At 32.4% G+C, this 22,057-nt stretch overlaps 1 protein-coding gene and 2 long non-coding RNA genes across 3 annotated transcripts; 2 read left to right on the forward strand and 1 right to left on the reverse strand.

Annotated features, from left to right (window-relative positions):
- Positions 1–461: 461 nt before the first annotated feature.
- On the forward strand, positions 462–5,650 carry LOC143076490 (perlucin-like). The gene is made up of 5 exons (XM_076252297.1): positions 462–586; positions 1,223–1,429; positions 3,129–3,211; positions 4,456–4,546; positions 5,410–5,650. The coding sequence occupies exons 2-5, from the start codon at positions 1,252–1,254 to the stop codon at positions 5,637–5,639; spliced, it is 582 nt and encodes a 193-aa protein (XP_076108412.1). The 5' UTR covers positions 462–586; positions 1,223–1,251; the 3' UTR covers positions 5,640–5,650.
- A 4,501-nt stretch (positions 5,651–10,151) lies between these two features.
- On the reverse strand, positions 10,152–11,010 carry LOC143074761 (uncharacterized). The gene is made up of 2 exons (XR_012978067.1): positions 10,931–11,010; positions 10,152–10,440 (listed from the first exon to the last, which is right to left on the reverse strand). It is a non-coding gene; the product is annotated as an uncharacterized LOC143074761 (long non-coding RNA).
- A 2,084-nt stretch (positions 11,011–13,094) lies between these two features.
- LOC143074762 (uncharacterized) lies at positions 13,095–16,760 on the forward strand. Its single transcript, XR_012978068.1, has 3 exons — positions 13,095–13,193; positions 15,430–15,487; positions 16,313–16,760. It is a non-coding gene; the product is annotated as an uncharacterized LOC143074762 (long non-coding RNA).
- The last annotated feature ends 5,297 nt before the right edge of the window (positions 16,761–22,057 follow it).

Consider the following 22,057-nt stretch of genomic DNA (forward strand, 5'->3'; position numbering starts at 1 on the left):
AAGAAGAAGAAGAAGAAGAAGAAGAAGTATTGTTCACCACGAATTAAAAGTTATTATCCCTTGAACATACACTTCGAGAACACTATGAATTCCGCGAAGTCGACCCTGGTAGGCAGAATATATGCGAAATAAAGAATACTCGAAAATATATTTGTGAACCGCATCCTTTGCACATTGAAAGATGTCCTATTTAGTTCGGGTTTTAAAATTAACTTGTCGAGATTACAAATTAATCGACAAAAGACAAATACTTTACATACATTCTTTATTAGTAATATGACCATGATTAATACCTATTGAAACTGAAGAGGAGATTTTTTTTCTTCAAGTTTGTATGACGTTAGACAGCACAACATGCTATCGCATCCGGGATATCCCGACACACGTTATAAAAGGATGTAATCACTCTTCTCGTAAGGGTAAATATGCGTACTTGGAGACATTCCTGGTCTCATTGATCAATTATTTTCTCCTCCAATCGAATCTTTCCTTTCAAAACTGACTCACAAGAAAATATAAATAAAAAAGATTACAATAACTTAGAAAAGTATTGCTTAGGCTTATTATCTTTAGGATATTATAAAAGGTAAGCATTTAGAAATATTTATCAGAATTCAAAAAGTTGTATAAATGAAACCACATATCTTTCTCTTATTTTAGTTGTTCCAATACATTGGATTTTAAATGAAAAAAAGCCATGAAAAATCTGACCGTCTGTTTTCTATTTGAAATGCTTAACATTTTGCCTTTTCTAGTTGGCGATGCGATACGATTTTTCTCATTGAAAATCTTGCCATATCTTTTTATTTCAAATGAGCTTTATTGAGAGAAAGAAAGGACAACGAAGGACAAATACTGGGCAAAAATGAGAAAACACACTTAAATGAAATACTTACTAAAATAACGTTCTCCTTTATATATAATAATTCATTTGTAGACATTTACAGATTTTCTTTAAGGCTCTGGTGACAAATGAAAAAAAATCACTAAAAATTAGTTAGTACATGCAGCAAAGTCAAAACGTCTCCTTAAACAAACAATCGGGACACAAACAGTTTGACAGTGTAATTTGATTCTATATTTGATCACACATGTAATTGTTTTTAGCACTTGTACGTGCAGCATCTACGAAAACAACTGGTTTGAAAACATATGTTATTGCAAGACATACAATTCTAAAAAAAAGATACAATTAGCGAAACCAATGAGTTTTCTTTTTCAGAATAATAGAAAAAAGCTAAAGTGTGCATTATGAGGTTTCTATTCATATGCTTATTAGTTGGCGTCGGTGGTGGCGCCGTAGTTCTTGCTCGTGAAATAAGAATACCAATATCCGGTACCATAAATATAGATGCCAGCATTCTAGACGAATACATAGAAGAGAAAATAGACGAGGAGTTCGGAGGGATTAGTGGCATGAACGGAATAGGTAAAACAGTAGTAAAAAAAACCTCAATTGGTGTCTTTAATCAACTTTTGTTATTCTGTGGTTAGCATGTCGAAAAGTACTATTGTGATTTTTATTTGTGTAATTAGCTGTCATGAATGTTCTTGCATATATTTTTACTGCATTCCTGTTATGTAACTTTGTAATTTTTAGTGGTATATTTAACATTGTCATAAAAGTGCGAGGTATGGCTAGCCGCAAAACCCATCATTTATTTTCTGAAAATGTCTTGTACCAAGTCAGGAAAATGGCAGCTGTTATCTTAAAGTTCGTTTCTGTGTGTGTTTTGCATTTCAGTATTTCTGTTGTTTTGTATAAATGAAATCAGGTTCAATCCACCATTTTCTACATTTGAAAATGCCTGTACCAAGTCAGGAATATGACAGTTCTTGTCCATTCGTGTTTGATACGTTTTGTTATTTGATTTTGCCATGTGATTATGGACTTTCCGAATTGATTTTCCTCTGAGTTCAGTATTTTTGTGATTTTACTTTTTGTTGTTTTGCTCTTTTAAAATATTGATGTGTTACCCTCGGTTTTAGTTTGTAACCCGGATTTTTTTCTCTTATTCAAATTATGACTTTTGAACAGTGGTTAACTACTGTTGCCTTTATTTGTATTACATATAGATTTACATCATGCTTTCTCTAAGGAAATGCTATTAAAAATTCAAAGATCTTGTTAATACTGTGTGTAAAGGATTTAATTAAGACGTATTACAGTAAGGTCGATCAAAGTAACAAGTGTGAATCTATGTTGGATGAATACTACTTACGCTACGCCAAAGTAGCTATGTATATATAACAACAAAATATTCTGTCATTCAACTCAATGGTTAAAAGCACCATTTAAACATATTCTCAATTATCATTTTACAAAAACTTCCAAAATTAAATTAAATAAATACGTTATGTATATTTATATAAGTGACCGATATTGAAAACATCTTAAGTCCATCATGGGAAGTAGATGAACAAGTTTAAAGAAATATACAACATAGCATTCATAGGTTATATCTTTTTTTACTGATATAACATATTTTCCAGATAACACATCTACAAAGTGTTATAACCCTGAAAACGTCTTTCGAAATAACAGCTTTCTTTTTATTCCTTAATCTGGTTTACAAAGAACTATTGTTAATGTATGTGTCATTTGGTCTGTTGTGGATAGTTTTCTCATTGGCAATCATACCAAATCTTCTTTTTAATATACCAATTAGACAGCAAACCAAGGACACCAAACATTACACAATAGGACATCTGTAGGTAAAAAAAAAACAGTATTCAACAGTAACAAGTGTCTATACAATATTACAAAACTTTTGATGGTATTTTAGAGCTGTAAAACCAGGTTCAATCCACCAATTTCTACATTTTAAAACGCTGTACCAGGTCAGGAATACGACAGTTGTTGTCCAATCGGTTTTGATGTGTTTTGTCATTTGATTTTGTCTTGTGATTAGGGACTTTCCAATTTCATTTTCATCCGAGTTTAGTATTTATGTGATTTTACTTTTTTTTTTTTTATTAAGAGGTTTTCACTTGGCATTTTTATTTTTCAAAATTCTCAAAGTCATTGTTTTGCTTCTAAACAACATAGCTGATGAAGGTCGCTACAGAAACACGTGCTGTGGGCAATGCAATAAATACTGTAATATAGTTTATATTATATGTTGTAGGAGACTGTGAGCCAGGATGGTTAGAGTACAAGGACCAGTGTTTCTTTATTTCGACATATAAGAAATCTTGGTTAGATGCGCAGGTGAATATACTTTACATATTCTGAGTTTATTTTATTTTTCAAACTTTCACCTGGAGTTTACCATTTATACAATTGAAAAAGATGGACGAAAGATACCAAAGAGACAGTCAAACTCATAAATCGAAATTAAACTGACAACGCCATGGCTAAAAATAAAAAAGACAAACAGACAAACAGACAAACAATAGTACACATTACACAACATAGAAAATTACAGAATAAACAACACAAACCCCGTCAAAAACTAGGGGTGGTCTCAGGTGCTCCGGAAGGGTAAGCAGATCCTGCTCCACATGTGGCACCCGTCGTGTTGCTTATGTGGTAACAAATCCGGTAAATAGTCTAATTCGGTAGGTTATAGATAGTTATTTCTAAAGTTCATAGCATATTTTCTGTTTGATTGTTCACTGCTACAGTGACACAAATAATACTAAGTGAGGAATATGGTAGTTGTTATCAAATAGTTCGTTTCTTTTTGTGTTTGTTTTTGTTGCACCTCGGTGTTCATTTTGTTTCTTTGTTTTCCTCTTATAGTTGATGTGCTATACTCGATTTTGGTCTGTTAACCTGATTTGTATTTCTCCGTAGATTTATTACTTTTGAACATCGGTATACTACTGTTGCCTGCATTTATATATATTTTAAAACTAATATGACATAAATTGTTGACACGCTCATCTGGTGTATAAAAAGGTAAAAGTAATGTTATTATATTAGCTAGAGTAAATAAATAAGTTCATGAAATAAGAGAGTCTCAGTTACATTCATATAACATACTAGTATGGAAGAGGGTGAGAGAAACCAGAGGGACAGTCAAACTCATAGATCGAAAACAAACTGACAACGCCATGGCCAAAGATTAATAAAAAACACCTTTGTTAGTCTTGTATTATTTTAATTTTAGTTTCTTGTGTACAATTTGGAAATTAGTATGGCGTTCATTATCACTGAACTAGTATATATTTGTTTAGGGGCCAGTTGAAGGACGCCTCCGGGTGCGGGAATTTCTCGTTACATTGAAGACCTGTTGGTGACCTTCTGCTGTTGTTTTTTTCTATGGTCGGGTTGTTGTCTTTTTGGCGCATTCCCCATTTCCATTCTCAATTTTATGAATTAACTAAGTATCTAGAAAACACAAATAATATAAAAATAAACGAAATAGAAATTCAAAAATTTATCCAAAAAAAAAAGAACATACAATTGGTATAACGCCCATCTTTTTAATTTCTTCTTTTCTTTCCAAGGATTACTGTTGGAATTTTGATGGATACCTAGCAGAAATTCGTAACAATGAAACTGACGAGTATGTAAAATCTCTTCTAGAACAAGATGAAGGTAAGAATAAGAACAGTAATAAAGTACAAATTATTAAGATATAAGAAGTTGTGGTATGAGTGCCAATGAGGCAATACTCTATCAAAATCACAATTTGTAAAAGTAAACCATTATAGGTCAAAGTACGGTCTTCAACACGGAGCCTTGGTGGTTTTGTGATAAAGGGGATCTTAATCAAATTAACAACATTTTTGATATTTAAAGGAGACTTAGGAGGAATGTCAATATAAAATTGTAGTATATCCCATAGAATTAATATCAATATAATAAATTTAAAATGGGCAATTTGCTACCGGTGTCCTCTTCTAAACCAAAACAAAATCTTAGATATGTTTAAAATAGATAACGATTCAGTAGATACTAAACAGTCAATGGTAAAATGGAAATCTGTAAATGGAAATACAATAACCGGGAAATGAACGACACAATCAACGACAACGAAATAGGGTAAAGATCAACAAAAACAAACGAACACAAACACACACTCATATAATAAAACATAGACCATTAACGGTTACTGGCTAACAGTATTAATTATTGGCCACAATTAGGATAACGCTCGAAACTGCAGAAATGTTTGTACAATGTTAAAAAATCAGCCTAATATTTCGCCTGAATGAAGGGTTTCTATTTGAAAACTTTTTTCTAAAAGAAATACTTTTGAGCGTTTCTTAAATGTAGTTGTATTTAAACATGTAATTCCACAGTTTCATTTTGTTTAAACCAATTCACAAAAAAGAACAAAACAATACATTATTAAGTAAAAGAACCTTTACATTTTTCGACCTGTTGCATATGAAAAATATTGTAGACAACAGAATTTGAATCTTTAAACTTGAAATCCTTTTTTTTTTTTATTACAGACAATAATCAACGGATGTTCTTTATTGGTGCCAGTGACATAGAAGGTGACAATAGATGGATATGGGCAAATTCCAGAAAGCCAGTGACAAGCACCTACCGGGAACACTTCAATTCCACTGGAGGCCACTGTGCTGCTATTATAGAGGAGGGTCGAGCTACCTTTCGTTTGCATAATTTACATTGTGACAGAAAGTTGAGATTTATTTGTGAAGTTGATAAAATATATTAACATCTCTCAAATTTCTTTCCTTAGATTACTTAGATGTTTTGGCAAAATTTTTATGAATGTTTGGTGCTCAATGCTCTTCAACTGCGAACTTTATTTTGCTTTTTGATCTTTTTTTCATTCCAGCGTCATTGTTGAGTATTTTGTAGACGAAATGCGCGTCTGGCGCAAATACAAAATTTCAATCCTGATAGCTATAATGAGTTGATTCATACTAATAAACAGTCACAGGCACTCGTCTCAGAAAAAAATTCCTATGTACCTTTATATAACACAAGGTACTTAACTCGCGATTATGAAAAATATCAGGCGATGACGAAATTTCGTTATATGCCGATTTCTCGGCTGTCAGCCCCACTAAAACTTGTTATGTCGTACATCTAAGTTGTTTTATCTTCACAATGGTGTATAACACGTCTACTTTTGTTGTCGGAATCATCCGTAGCAATCCTACCCTAGTATGTCTACCGACGATGAATTGGCAATAAACGCGTCACGTTTTTTTAATATATCTCGGTTGCCGATTGGTCAATTGTATGGAAAAGTCTAAATGATTCTCGAAGTTATCTTATCTTGTTTTATTTCATACGTAAAGTCAAGAGAGAGTCTGAATGACATTGACGTCATGGGAATATTGTAACTTATAAGACACACCACAAATAACTATTGTTAGATTTTTTCACGGTATCTTATACAATTTTACTAACTGGATGATAAGTTTTATTCACACGAAAACTAACAGTTTTTTCTGAAGCAATTTTTATAATTAATCATTTACTGCGAGACGTGTATTGCCAATTTTTTGTCGGTAGACGAAATAATTACGATTGACATACTTGGGTATGATTGCTACGGAGGATTCCGGCAACAAAAGTAGTCGTGTTATACACCATTGTGAAGACAAAACAATTTAGATTTACGACATAACAAGTTTTAGTGGGGTTGACAGCCGAGAAATCTGCATATAACGGAATTTCGTCATCGCCTGAAATTTTTCATAATCGCTAGTTAAGTACCTTGTGTTATATAAAGGTTTATAGGGGAAAAAAATCTGAGGCGAGTGCCTGTGTAAACAGTGTAGCTTTATTTGTTCACGTACTATTTTGTGACCCACATGTGCCTATTTGAGAAATTTGTCTTTGTACATTGAAATTTAATTTTATTGTACTGTTTCAATACCTGATTATTTTACAATACTGGATATATGAGTAGTTTCAAGAATCAGTTGTATACTATTATCGTTTAGTTCAATTATTCAACAATAAACATAAGTTCATACTAGTTCTGGATGTTGCCATTTTGATTTTTAGTAAAATTTTCTATCATAATATATTTTCTAAAGCATGATATGTTTATTGTACCTTTCTTGTAACAATTAATCGAAGTACAATTAAAACTTGTTCTTCATATTTGTTGTGCAAATCTTGTACTGTAAAATTATTGTACTAAAATACTCTTATTAGATAGGTAAGTTGTAATTTTCCCGAAATAAGTACCTTTTTCACAATAACCATATAAAGTGCGTCAACCCTCCACTGAAAATTTCGTTATCGACAATACTAGTTGGCATTGTTTCGGTTGTGTTTTCCCGTCATATTTCATCATGCACGTTAATAGACATATAATAACCTTTATCCAGTACGCACATATAAAAAACTTAGGTTAAACAAATATTGTTATTCACTGTTCTGTTGAATACAGAAAAGTTTAATATTGTACTCTGTCATCTGCATGGTTTTTTTTGTGTTTGACTAGAATACACAAATAAATAAAAACAATTGAGGTAAAACCAATGTTATACATGATGACATACATTCTTTAAAAGGGTTTAACTTTTATTGATTCGAGTGCCACTGGTGAGTCTTTCGTAGATGAAACGCACGTCTGGCGTAAATACTAAATTTTAATCCTGGTGTTAATGGTGAGTTTATGTAATGCAAGGTATCTTAGCCAAGTCTGAATACATCTAATTTGTACTTAAACCGTACTGAAACGACTTAAAAAGTGTTCCATTTCAATACCATCATTTCCCAATACTTTCTGGTTGCCTTTCAAGGCTTTTGAAAAGGGTTGGGAACCATGACAACGTTAGGATTACCATATATTCGACCCAAAATCCTAAAAATTAAAAGAAAAGAAATAAATATCAAAAGCCACCTATGACTTCAAAAGTTGAAGCCAGATAAAAATAATGTATGAATGGAAAATAAATCAATCATTACTTAATTGTACAGCGACCAAGTAGATGTATAACATTGTTTGAAAACATAATAAAAAAAGATATTCAGATTAACATTAATTTCGTGTTTTCAAGAATTGCTTTTTTTCTATGGAAAGTATAAAATGCATTCACACGAATTGGAAGTGTCCGATTTGTGTTAACCATTGCATTTGAACAAAATCGAAATCATTAATGCAGAAATGTAAACCAATACTTATATGGAATGACTTAGTCATCATAAAACTAATTACTAGATTGTAAAGGAGCCGCACTATACAACAATTTATCTCCAAAATCAATAAAAACAAAACTATCTCATAACTATATAATACAATTATGTATAGATTCTACCACTACAACAAGTGTGTTGAGATATTTCTACAATCGAGATAGTTAAATTTCACTATTTAAGCGTTTAAATAATTGAAATTCACCGTTGAGAGATGAAAAATAACGTAATACATGAGTTATAGGGGCGAAAAGTTTCTCTAATGATTTTTATCCTTTTAAGCTCACCTGGCCTGATGGGCCAAGTGAGCTTTTCTCATCATTTGGCGTCCGTCGTCCGTCGTCCGTCGTCGTCGTTAACTTTTTACATTTTAAACTTCTTCTAGCGAACCACTGAATGGAATGAAACCAAACATGGCTTGAATGTTCCTTATGAGGTGCTGACCCAAGTGTTGTTACTTTGTAGCCGATCCATTATCCAAGGTGGCCGCCAGCGGGGGACTTAGTTTAACATAGGACCCTATTGGAAATGCATACAAATGACTTCTTCTAGAGAACCACTGAATGGAATGAAACCAAACATGACATGAATGTTCCTTATGAGGTGCTGACCAAGTGTTGTTACTTTGTAGCCGATCCATAATCAAAGATGGCCGCCAGCCGGGGACTTTTTTTTAACATAGGACCCTATGGGAAATGCATACAAATGACTTCTTCTAGAGAACCACTGAATGGAATGAAACCAAACATGGCATGAAGGTTACTTGTGAGGTGCTGACCAATTGTTGTTACTTTGTAGCCGATCCATCATCCAAGATGGCCGCCAGCGGGGGACTTAGTTTAACATTGGACCCTATGGGAAATGCATACAAATGACTTCTTCTAGAGAACCACTGAATGGAATGAAACCAAACATGACATGAATGTTCCTTATGAGGTGCTGACCAAGTGTTGTTACTTTGTAGCCGATCCATCATCCATGATGGCCACCAGTGGGGGACTTAGTTTAACATAGGACCCTATGGGAAATTCATACAAATGACTTCTTTTAGAGAACCACTGAATGGAATGAAACCAAACATGCCATAAATGTTCCTTATGATGTGCTGACCAAGTGTTCTTACTTTGTAGCTGATCTATCATCCATGATGGCCGCCAGCGGGGGGACTTAGTTTAACATAGGACCCTATGGGAAATGCATACAAATGACATCTTTTATAGAACCACTGAATGGAATGAAACCAAACGTAGCATGAATAGTCCTTTCTTTATGGTGCTGGCCAAGTGTTGTTACTTTGTAGCCAAATTTTATCTGTTTTTGTATGATTTCAAAAACCCAAGTAGAGTCAGGTGAGCGATACAGGCTCTTGAGAGCCTTTAGTTTCTCAAAGATATGCAGGAAGTTGTGTTTTTTATAATTGATGTCATCAGGCGTTGTCGATGTTTTTCATGGCGTCACAATAGGAAATTCAATAAAAACAAAAACATTTGACGTCATAATTAAATTTCAACCCATCCTTTGCCGAACAAATATTTCCCCAGTAAAGATATTTTTCTCACACCGATCAAGAAATGTGAAAATAGCAAAAACATTAGAGAAAAGTTACTCTTCATCACCTAGCAGATTTAGCAAAAATGAGATATCAGAATGACACCGTAATATCGTTTAAAATTCATCAACACGGGAATGGTTTTAATCTATCTCTTTTCTGTATAAAAATACCAAAATTTAATTGAATTTTTGGTCTTACACAGTGGGAATGTAAGAGGGTCATGTAACTGCAATCATTTTCTGGGTATATCAATTAAATAATCAGTATTAACTTATACTTAAGTGAATTTACACACATGTCTATTGCTGTGTTTTGTCGTTTGATTGGTTTTTCAATGGCGTGTACCCTATAAATACTTTCACGAATACTTAGTATAATGTTGCTGCCAACATAATTATTGTAACTTATTCGTAACATTGATTTTGTACAATTTCACTTACACATTAAAATCAGTCAGAGCTTAAATTTAAACATGTGACAAAATAAAGAAGAAAAAACTCATCACAGATGATGTTAATAAACTGGATTCTTTATTTGTCTCTACTAATATACTTCTTTTAAGAGGTCCCGCTATCAAATATTCTTTGATAATTGTTTATGTCTTTTGGCATATTGGTCCATGAACTTTTGTCTAATAGGAGTTGGTAATGCGCCACAGTACGGTAAGAAGTGTCTATGTTGATCTCGAAAATTCATATTTGGATGTATAGTGCAAGTACTCCTGCAGGGAACTGTGATGCTTTTAAAACTTGGATATCAGTTCGTCTATGAATCAAGTTCATCCTTAATTGCATTTCAATATCTATAAATGAAAAAAAAATGGTTGTTTGCTTCAAATAATAAGGCCGAAAATTGTCTTTTAAGTTTTAATTGGTACTAATGCAATAGAAATGAAAAATAAAACTGACATATTCAGCAACATAAATCTAAAATTAATTCTGCAAACGTTGAGGATGTATTGGCTTTACAAAGCTCGATTAAGTACTAACATATGTACTGTACTTACCATTCTTTCCAACAATGTAGATTAATTGATTGATTAATTGTTGGTTGCTGAACGTCAAGTTAAACAAATATTTATTCATGGTGAATAATGGTGTGTTATAATCTTAATCATTATAAAACAATCAAATATGTAACAAAGAAGCACTATAAGGCATATAGACAAAGCGCATAAGAAACAAATGAAAGACAAGAATACAAAATTAACAATAACACAATAACACAATGGCGGGATGTGAAAGTACAGTGGTACGACATATCAATTCACAACGATGCTCGGAATAACTTACGATTCTCAATTCTGGTTGTACCATATACTAAGGATATTCCGAACAACAACAGACAACACCAAGAACACGTCTTTGATAACATCTGAAAATATCCGTAACATGTATATAGAAGATTGATTTAGTAAAAAAAAGTTCATTCTTTTCTTATATTTGTAAAATTCTTCATACAACATTTGTATGTACGTTTATATTTTCCATATCTTATGAAATTAGAAGGTTAGTTAACAATGACCATTGCTCATTGCTCATTGTTGTTTATTATTTGTGTAGGCATTGCTTTACTTTTAATTTAAGGAATAAAGTTTGGTTTTATTTGTATCAAGAAAATAAAAGTTGTCCTGTGAATATAAATAAGAATGTGGTACATGTATGAGTGTCAATGAACGACCTTCATCACAAAGTATTGGGTCACACAGAACAGGAAGCTATACAGGGTATAAAAACGCTGATTTCTGAAAGACTGATGTCTATACTACGGGTATTGCAGATTTATTTAGTCCTTTTGGAAAATTACAGCTAACTCTAATAGTTGAAAGTCCTGTGTTACTACTTATAATAATATTTGCATTTGCATGAATTAATTAATATATTGAACTTGAAGCGGAAAGCTTGCTGTTTTTTTACATTACAATTTGAATTCAAATACATTTAGTTATTAAAATAGTTGTAAATAAAATGAATAACTTCGAAATTAATTATTAAAACTGGAAACATTAAAAATACTGAATATTATTTTTGCTATTAACTCTGAGATGAAGTCTTACCGTTCAGACATATAAGATGAATATTGCTACAGCTTTCATAAATGTGTTGTTTATATCAAATAAGCATTACTAATGTATATGTTATTTAAATTTTGAAAATTACCCCATGATTCAGAAGGACGTCTGTTCATGATGTTTCAAGATTTTTTGAATTATTCTATTTGCGTTGTACCAAGATTAATTGCAATCATGTATCAACGCATTGTTAAGTTGCAGAAAGAATTTATAAATATTGAGTATTATGAAGATCGTATTTTTTTATCACGTAGTAAAGCTTATATTAAACACCTTCTGCGCATAAATCGTGATTTTGATAAACCTAGATAATGCTTCAACCAGTTGCTAGTGTTGGTCAGAAAAGATCACCTAATAGTAAGTATTTACTTTTATTTCTCAGCTATTACTTTGATTTAAGGTTACATGTCATTATGAAGTGTTTTTGTCAATATTACGATCAGTCGATGATAACACATTTGTTTTCTTTTCAACATTTACCAAACTCGTATGAAGAATTATCGAAAAGACCAACACGTTGATTAAATTAAAAAATGCTCTTCCAAAATTTATTGTTAAATGGAGTTGCTCAACTGTAGAGAATTGAATTTGGATTTTCCTCATGAATTTGTTTACTTTAATAGAACTCCAAAAATCTTTTCGATTCAGAGCGAACAACTGTCCAATAATTTTTCTTGTAACTTTCGATCCTGCTTTTGAATAGGGCTGTAATACTCAGTTTTAAATTTTCTTGTGTAGATCGTTCGTTGAGGCCTGTTGTTTGTCTTTTCATAATTTTCAGCTAGTTTCCATTTGCTAATCTTGAAAAGAGACACCCCATCCCCCTGAAATGTAAACATTTTTTTATTAAATATTGGACCAGCCCTTACATAGCAGACTATGCTTCACTCTATTTTGCAATATTTTTTGTCTTTGGATTTGATATAATTATTATCATTTGCATAAAATTTGAATGTTCAACAATATTTGTCTTGGACAACGTTGGTGGCCTTTGGCTGTTGCCTGATCTTTGGCCGGATTGTTGCTCTTTGACACATTACCCATTTTCATTATCAATTTTACTAACATTGTTCTGGGTTTCCGAAATCAGAATTGCAAGGATTTTGTGATGTTTACCTCTTTTTGATCGCTCTCAGTATTCAAGAGAGGCTTAATGTTAATTCAGATACGGCTTTACAAATAAGCAGGGGGTATGTAAAATGCTGTTGGCAAGATCTTGTACATTAGGGATAATCCAATAGGAAACACATACCATTATTAATGACCCAGACGATAGATTATAATTCAGTTTTCGTTCGATATCTGATTTAAGAGGATTTATTTATATATAACTCAAATTCTGACAGGAAATATACCTTGAATTACAGAAAAAAAACCCAAAGTCCTTCACATACTTAAACAAATGAAGGCAGTTGGAAAATAACAAGTAAAACTTGAATACCTACAGAATAATGCAGCTTTTCAGGACAACTCTATTCAAAATGGTTCGTATTTTTCTTAAGCAAAAAGCATTTTTGATCAAACAAATTTATATGTTCACGTACATACAGCTATCCCTATTTAAAAAGTGGTCTTGATCACTAAATAAGTAGAATTTATGGAGAAAGTGTTTATCCAAATGCACAAATTGAATGTTCTCTGACATCTCACCATATTCTTTTGAAAGGAAAAGTTAGATAAGTAGCTACGAAATAATTGTTCTTTAAATATTTCATTTTTGCTTGACATCATTTCACTAACTATCGCTTAGTCTTTATCATAAGGTAGGTTGCTTTCGACTCTCCGATCCCGTGCTTTATCCTTTTGATGCTTGGATTTATAGCTTACTATACGGTATAGGTGTTGGTAATTGTTTCTATGCCAAAAGGCAAAGTATGGTTTCTTATATTCATGTCATTTTGTCATATTGTCCTATTATTAAATTAAACGTTTTTTACTTTTTAATTCGACTGTCAATGATTGGTCTTTTGTGGTCGAAACTTCTAGCGTAAAAAAATGTCAAATGGTATTTTGATGATTTTTTCTTTAATGTATGATGGATTGTTTTATAATTGGCAAGCAATCATAGTTAAAATTGTGATCTTCAGTAATGTTTCATTTGATGGAAAGAAATGTGTCTTCATGGTAAGTCATGTTTGTCCCAGAATTGAAAATAAAACACCTACTAGTTTAGGAAATGTGATATAAGTCAAGTCTTCATATCACCAATTACATTGATAACAATTGATATATTTACAGAATGTCACAATTGGAACAGTTTAATAACGTTTGTTAAAGTCATATGAAACCAGTGAGTGGTGAAAAATAATGTTTATCCAATTCTTGAACCAATGCATGTATATATCATAATCTTAGAACTTCGGCACGATTTTGTCATTTTTTACGCAAATATATAGTATAAACTTCTCTCTGTCTGTTATGATTTAACAAATATGGCTGCTCATTAAATGCCGTGTTTTAAAGCCAAAGTTAACCGATTGTCACCTTATAGTAAACACATAACAAAAAGCATAGGTATTGAGCACGTGTTTAACATGTACAATCAGAAAATTGTTTATTTTAATGACAGATCCATGCTTATTGCGACCATCGGATTTTTACGAGGAGGGTTACGCTCAGGTTTTTATGCATACGGAAAATGTGTCGGCGAATTGCTTCCTGGAAGCAAGCAATTTAAAATAAGTAAATTCTTCTAAATGTGGACAAAGTTGTATAATGAAAACTATCCATTTAGTTATAAAAAACATATGCATGATTTTTTTTAATTTGAGGTTTCTTATGACTTTAAAACAAATTAACGGTATTTTACCGTTTACTATATTCAAAAAGCAGTTCCTGATCTTTCACGTCAAGACATATGTATTATATATACCTTTTCGGTTATACAAAAATTGTGTATGAAGCTCTGCAAACCTTATTTTGAAGCCATTGAAATATGTCTATATAAATCGCCGTTGTGCATTAAAAACTTGTTATTTCATTCATATCAGGAATAAAATACTGCTTGCAAGTGGTTTATAAGTGTTTCTCGTTTCTCGTTTCTAACATAGTTTAGACTGCTGTTTAAATTGAATTATACTGGTAATTTTGAAGCCCTTTATAGCTTGCTGCTAGGTGTGAGCCAAAGCTCCGAATTGAAGGCTGTACTTTGATCTATAATTGTTTGCTTTTTACATAATTTGACTTTGAGGGTCTCCAACATCTTCCCAATTCTAATAAACATTATGTATGTCATTAAAAATGTCAATGATGACTTTCGTATGTTTCGTAAAAAACTTTTGCGTGTGTATTAAATTATACGACACAAAACATGTCAAAAACAGTTTGCTATACTTGTCCGACAACAATGGAGTGGGAAGCTATAATCTTGTGCATTATCGAACTATCTTTCTAGCAGAATTTCAATAAGGAAAGAACTTTCAATATCACAACTCCATTATAGTTAGATATGCCATATATAAGAAGATGTAGTATGAGTGCAAATGAGACATCTCCATCCAAGTAACAATTTGTAAAAGTTAATATAGGTGAAAGGACGGTCTCCAACACAGAGCTTTGGCTCACGTCGAAAAAAAAGAATGTACATATAAGAAAAGTAATTATGCAAAAATACTTAAAGTTCCAACACTGATCTTCTTACCATGATAATGCGAAAAAGTATTTTGTTTTGATATTTACTTCAATCCTGAGTAGTCAAATATTTATCACTGCTAATTTCAGAATGTCATACTTATTGGAACGTTATTTGTTGTCGTTCATTGTGCTTGCAAGTCTAAAGGTATGTGATATATATATACATGTATATTCATTTATTCAGATATATAAAAAATCTAAAATAGGATTTGTTTTGTTCGATCATTTATGAAGTGAAATATTGAAATCCTAATTTGCTTTTAGCAGCAAGTATGGCTCCGTTCTGACAAAATAACCTAAGAGACATTGAAGATTAATTATTCACTTGCAAGTACATTATTCGACCTCATAGAATCCGTATTCATGTGAACTTTTTCCGTACGATTTTCATGTGAATTGCACGTGAGATTCATGTGAAATTCAGGTGAGAAAAATTGAATTGTGTACAAAAAGAAAATGTAACATTTTACCAAAGATACAACCCTCAACCAGAGACCAATAGACGTAGAAGTAATCATTTTAAAGGTTGTATTTATAAAATTGAGAATGAAAATGGTGAATCTGTCAAAGAGACAGCAACCCGATCTAAGAGTAGACAACAACCGAAGGCAACCAATGGGTCGTCATTGCGAGAAACTCCCTCACCCGGAGGCGTGCTTCAGGCGGCCTATAAACAAAGATGTTTACTGTGAAATTCAAAAAAATAAAATTCACTCGTTTTTAGTTTATTTTCGACTTTTGAGTTTGGATGTTCGCTTATTAACTTCAGATTCTCCTATGTGAAAATCGGAAAATGAATTGATGGCTTACTATAATTGCACATATGCTTTTGTATTATAGCATTTCTTGTCAAAGTCAAACATAGCAAACCAGAGACAGACTTGTTTATCAAATATTAATATGTTAAATACGTCAACAGAAAAGAGAAGCACATTTCCATTACTTTATAGTCATGTACATTACATTACAGGTGGCAAGAAAACGGCAACGACACAACAATTACCACTTCAAAAATTAATAACTACACGAAAGGGTACCGGATATTCAGATTCAAATGCAACGACGATTCTACCTAAAACAAGTCTGACACCTCATCGAACAACATTTCAAGATTGTTCCAGATGTCCAACGCCAAGTCCAGTTAATTATCCTACTCGTTTACCTTGTCCAAGTTGTGCAAGTTGTCTGGTATATCCTACCTGTTCACCGTGTCCTGGGTGTCCAGATATTCCGACTCCTTCACCGTGTACAAATGAATTTCAAGATTGTTCCAGATGTCCAACGCCTAGTCCAGTTGATTGCAATTGTCCACAACCTACGCCTTCACCGTGTCACGATTGTCCAGTATGTACTACTTGTTCACCGTGTCCTGGATGTCCCGACCCTCCTACTCCAGCTCCACAAGCGTTGCCCATTGATATGATGCCTTTTGGGGCTGAATTAGAAGGTATCAAATTTAAGACAATTTTTGATTTTGAAAATATAATTATGACACAACTATTTTCATTCAAATTTCTGTTAGAAAAGTATATTTCGCTTCAAAAGATGAATGTGAATGAAAGAAGCTGCTTGAAACAAATATATCATTGATATGGTCATAATTATAAATTAAATGTTTACGGATATAAAACTTTGAAATTATGAAATACTAAGGTTTTTTCCATCAGGAAAAGATTACTTTAGCCATATTTGGCAAACCTTAATCAGGAATTATTGGTCCTCATTGCTCTTCAACCAGTGTATATAAAGTGCGAATCAAGCTAGTTCATTTTTACTGTTATATGCGGGTGTGTCTATTGTAGAATAAAGGATCATGGGAAAACTGTATTTGTTTACGTTTTGAAAATATCAAGTTAAAGGATTTTAAGTTAAGTTTTAACATATTTTCATTGTGATATGTCTTTATAATATACAAACATAGCATTAAACTTCAAATAAGTGTTATAAAAGCATCATAATATAGCATATCGATTATTGAAAGCGATCCATTTTAACTATAGATGCGATGAATTATCACTGTTAGTGCAGTCATTATTAATGTAGAATTTTCAAAGATGCGAGGAATTTTTATTGTAGAATTATGTGATAAATGCACTTGCAACAAATGAAAAAAAACTTAGTTGATGACTTTAGGATTTATGATACATGTATTTTCCAATTGAAATACAAACTCCTCATTCATTCTTCATCAAATATATAGCTTTTCAAACTTGTAACAAAAGCGATTCTCAAAATGTCATATTGTATTCTTCAGATTACGTTTCTCCTTGATTTTAACTTATATAGTGAATCACTGGAGCGTGACAGCAGCGGGCCCTCTTAAGCAGTCAGTGGGCCCCTACTTATGAAAAATTCTAGATCCGCGAATGGATACTACCACAGAGGTAAAACCATGCACATTCGGGTTATTGTACACGAAATGAATGCTACAATTCATTTTTGTTGATTTAAGACCCTTTGGAACTCTATGTGGGCTATTTCAGCAACTAGGCAAAAAATCCCCAAACTTGATACATGGTCAGATTCAGCATGTCAACGAATTCCAAATATCTATATTAAAGGACTTTTGTCTATAAATTTGGACCCCACAAAATTGAAAAAGGGACCAAAAATATGAAAAAATGTATGCATCGGATACTTTTGTTATTGAAGGCATGACTGTAACAATAGGATGAATATACAAAAATATCTTTTTCTGGGGTCTCATTGGGGGGTTCTGATCCCGGATCCCGCTTACTGTTTTGGCAGATTCCCGTATTCCGCTTATTGTTTTGTCAGATTCCCGTATCCCGCTTATACTATGCAGTTCTAATTTTTTGTAATTATCCGTGTCCCGCTAGACTTCATTTCCCGTTTTTCTCTACACAATCATTTGACTTTCACCTGTCACGGTTGCAAAAAATTGGCAATCCGGCGTGACGCTTGTACCCAAATGCGACCCACTATTTTACTCTATTTTGACTCATATAAAGCCCATTATAAATATATTAAAAAAGTAGCGTAGATTTTTTCATCCCTTTTTATCCCGCCTCGTTTCGTTTTTGAGCCATATAGATGTCGTATGTGACAATGAGACAACTCTCCATCACAATTTATAAAAGTAGACCATTATACGTCAAAATACGGTCTTCAAGATGGAGTCTTGGCTCACACCGAACAGCAAGTTATAAAGGGCTCCAGTGTAAAACCTTTTAAACGGGAAAACAAAGGTGCAATCTATATATATATCAAGATGTACGTAATTAGTGGTGAAGTGTCATGGAAATGGATAAAAAAAATAAGGATAAAGATCTCTATACGCTTTATAAGAAACTAAATGGAATACATTTGAAATAAATGTTATTTCTATTGAATTTAGTAGAGTGTTTTAAAATCAAACTTTTATCCGTAAGTTAAATTTTATCAAATCTTTCTCTTACTTTATCTATTATTTGAGCAAGTCGGCTAAATTAAGGCTTTACAGCTAATTTCCTAATGCATGTAAAGCAAAACTTTGGTTGGCTTGCTTGCTTTGTTTGTATAATTGTTTATACAAACTTTGTAAATAAGATTGACATTTTTAAACAATATGAATATGCATAGTTTAACCTGTATTTTTAATATTTGAATTAAATTGGGTGTTATCATAATGATTATCCAATAAAAAAAGCAAGCAAATCAACTAAAGTCTTGCTCTACATGCTTAAAGAAATGAGCTGTAATAGATAAAAAAAATAATAATTATACAGTGAAAATGCACCGCATATACAATACTAATGATTCGCTCCACAGTTAAAATGAAAGAATAGTATCATTATTCGACAGTAAACATGACTAGCATTACGAAATCATCATAGTGGAATTTAGTTAAATATGAAGAAACTGAATGACAAAACATATTCTACGTTATACAACTTTAATAATTGTATTAAAATGAATATTTTTTACTGCAACAACATCTCACCTGTTAGTTATAAAGCACCTGCACGATCTGTTCGTGAAATGTCCTAAAAATTCACCTATTTTGGTATATATTTCACAGTTGGATGGCTTTAGGCGCGATAAATCCCGCTCGCATCTCTTACTTTGTTTTATTAGTATAATTATGTATTTCTGAACATATACATTTTAACTATTTTTCTTCATTTTCTTCAAAAATTAAAAAAAGGTTCGTCTGTTTATTTATCATTCTACATTAGACATTTATGGCATATACAGTAAAAATGATATTTTAGGATCCGCACTTTACATACACTGTTCAACTTTGTACTTTATATAGATAAAAAAATATGTTCATTTCAACATTTTTTTTATTCAAGCGGCACTGATTAGTCTTTTATAGACGCCAAGCGCGTCGGTCACAAATACATAATTTCAATCAGGGTATGACGTCTTCGTTGAGTTTATTCATATATTATTTTTCAAGAACTCTTTGAAAATTTTGTTTGTTGAAAGGACAAACTTGCAAAATAAGCTTATTTGGTATTATCTAACTTTTCAAATATACCCATTGAGAGACTTTCTATGAAACAATTTCCGTAGCATTTATATTTTTTATGTCAATAATAATGAAATAATCATTGTTGGGATTATGTATTTGATATAAAAAAAATGTTGAATGTCAAAAATAATAAAAAGAGGAACAATAATGAAATATAAAGCATAAACATATTTAATTTTAGATGATTTATCTGAAGATGACGCCGATTGTGAATATGACAGCAGTGCTGAGCATTTCAGGATTAGTTGTATAACCCAATTGTTTATGTATGGCATACTAACTACCATACACTTATGTATCGTACCCTGAATACCAATGGTTAAAACAGAAAATATGTATGTGTCATAAAGAAGATTTAATTTCAAAAATATTAATCTATTTGAAATAACTGAATAAATTAATATTATTATAACGTTTAATTCACTCACAATGTAAACTTCTTATAGAGAGTTATTGGAAACATGTCTTAACTCAGACATAAAAAACCAAAGAAAGGGGTAATAAGCAATGGTGACACATATATAAGTTTTGATGGTAATACATTTTCGTCAGACATAAGATATATGGTAACAGTAAAACAAATCATTGCCCAAAGATAGCAAAGGACACAAAAGGAAATTCATACTCATAAGTCGAAATAAGCTGACAACGCCTTTGCTATAAAAATACAAGAGGAGAACAACAGACAAACTAAAGTAACCAAATTGAAAACATCACATAGAAAACTAAAGATTGAGCAACACGATCCTTATCACAATCTACGGGGTGATCTCAAGTGTTCCAGAAAGATAAGGAGATCTTTCTCCATTTGGGGTTCCCATATTGTTGCTCATGTAAGGTCAAACCCGGTGATAAATCTAATTCGGTAGGTAGAACTGGAGAAGTAACCGGGTTCGTAGTTGTAATATCAATGAAACAGTCTAGTAGTTGTTGTCAATTTATGTCTATGCATTTTTTATGACGAAGTAGTATACTTAACGACACAGTTGTTTTTCATTTACCTATGTAGAATATGAAACCGTTTTTTTTTTGTCAAAAGTGATGATTTTCTAAAAGACTATTTTACAATGGTATCTTACCATAGCTTTGTATGAACTTGTTTATTTACTCTTGACCTTAAATATTTATCCCTGATAATTTTATTTACTATGTATTTGCATTCAGGTATCGCAAATCAAATGTATTCGTTCATGGTGTATTAATTTAGGTTTTTTGATTGAGTTAAGCCTGCCAATTGATATTTTCTCGTATTTTTTTCTATGTTGTTATGTCATACTATTGATTCAGAAAAAGGGAGAAGGTTTGGATCCATTAAAACGTTTAATTCCGGCGCAAATGTTTGCACCTGTCCTAAGTCAGGAATCTGATGTACAGTAGTTGTCGTTTCTTAATGTAATTTATTCGTGTTTCTCGTTCTTCGTTTTTTTTAATATATAGATTAGATCGTTGGTTTCCCCGTTTGAATGGTTGTACACTAGTAATTTTGGGGCCTTTTTAGCTTGTTGTTTGGTGTGAGCTAAGGCTCCGTGTTGAATTCCGAACCTTGACCTATAATGGTTTACTTTTATAAATTGTTATTTGGATGGAAAGTTGTCTCAACGGCACTCATAAAATTGAGAATGGAAATGGGGAATGTGCCAAAGAGACAACAACCCGACCATAGAAAAAAACAACAGCAAAAGGTCACCAACAGGTCTTCAATGTAGCGAGAAATTCCCGCACCCGGAGGCGTCCTTCAACTGACCCCTAAACAAATATATGCTAGTTCAGTGAAAATGAACGCCATACTAATTTCCAAATTGTACACAAGAAACTAAAATCAAAAATACAAGACTAACAAAGGCCAGAGGCTCCTGACTTGGGACAGGCGCAAAAATGCGGCGGGGTTAAACATGTTTGTGAGATCTCAACCCCCCTATACCTCTTGCCAATGTAGAAAAGTAAACGCATAACAATACGCACATTAAAATTCAGTTCAAGAGAAATCCGAGTCTGATGTCAGAAGATGTAACCAAAGAAAATGACAATAATACATAAATAACAACAGACTACTAGCAGTTAACTGACATGCCAGCTCCAGACTTCAATTAAACTGACTGAAAGATTATGATTTCATCACACATACCACATCTTCCTATAGCTATCTTCATGATATCGTGAACCATCAGATATCAACAACTGCTTAATACGTTTTACAGTCTATAGATAGTATTCTTGATATAATCGGTAATTACT

The sequence above is a fragment of the Mytilus galloprovincialis genome, chromosome 5 (assembly GCF_965363235.1).
Source record: "Mytilus galloprovincialis chromosome 5, xbMytGall1.hap1.1, whole genome shotgun sequence".
Taxonomy (NCBI): Eukaryota; Metazoa; Mollusca; class Bivalvia; order Mytilida; family Mytilidae; genus Mytilus; species Mytilus galloprovincialis.

Bases quoted from the DNA above. Each gene is read 5' to 3' on its own strand.
- LOC143076490 (XM_076252297.1), top strand. From the start codon at position 1,252: ATGAGGTTTCTATTCATATGCTTATTAGTTGGCGTCGGTGGTGGCGCC. The intron at 1,430-3,128 runs GTAAAACAGTAG...TATATGTTGTAG, and splicing joins TAGTGGCATGAACGGAATAG to GAGACTGTGAGCCAGGATGG. The intron at 4,547-5,409 runs GTAAGAATAAGA...TTTTTATTACAG, and splicing joins TCTTCTAGAACAAGATGAAG to ACAATAATCAACGGATGTTC.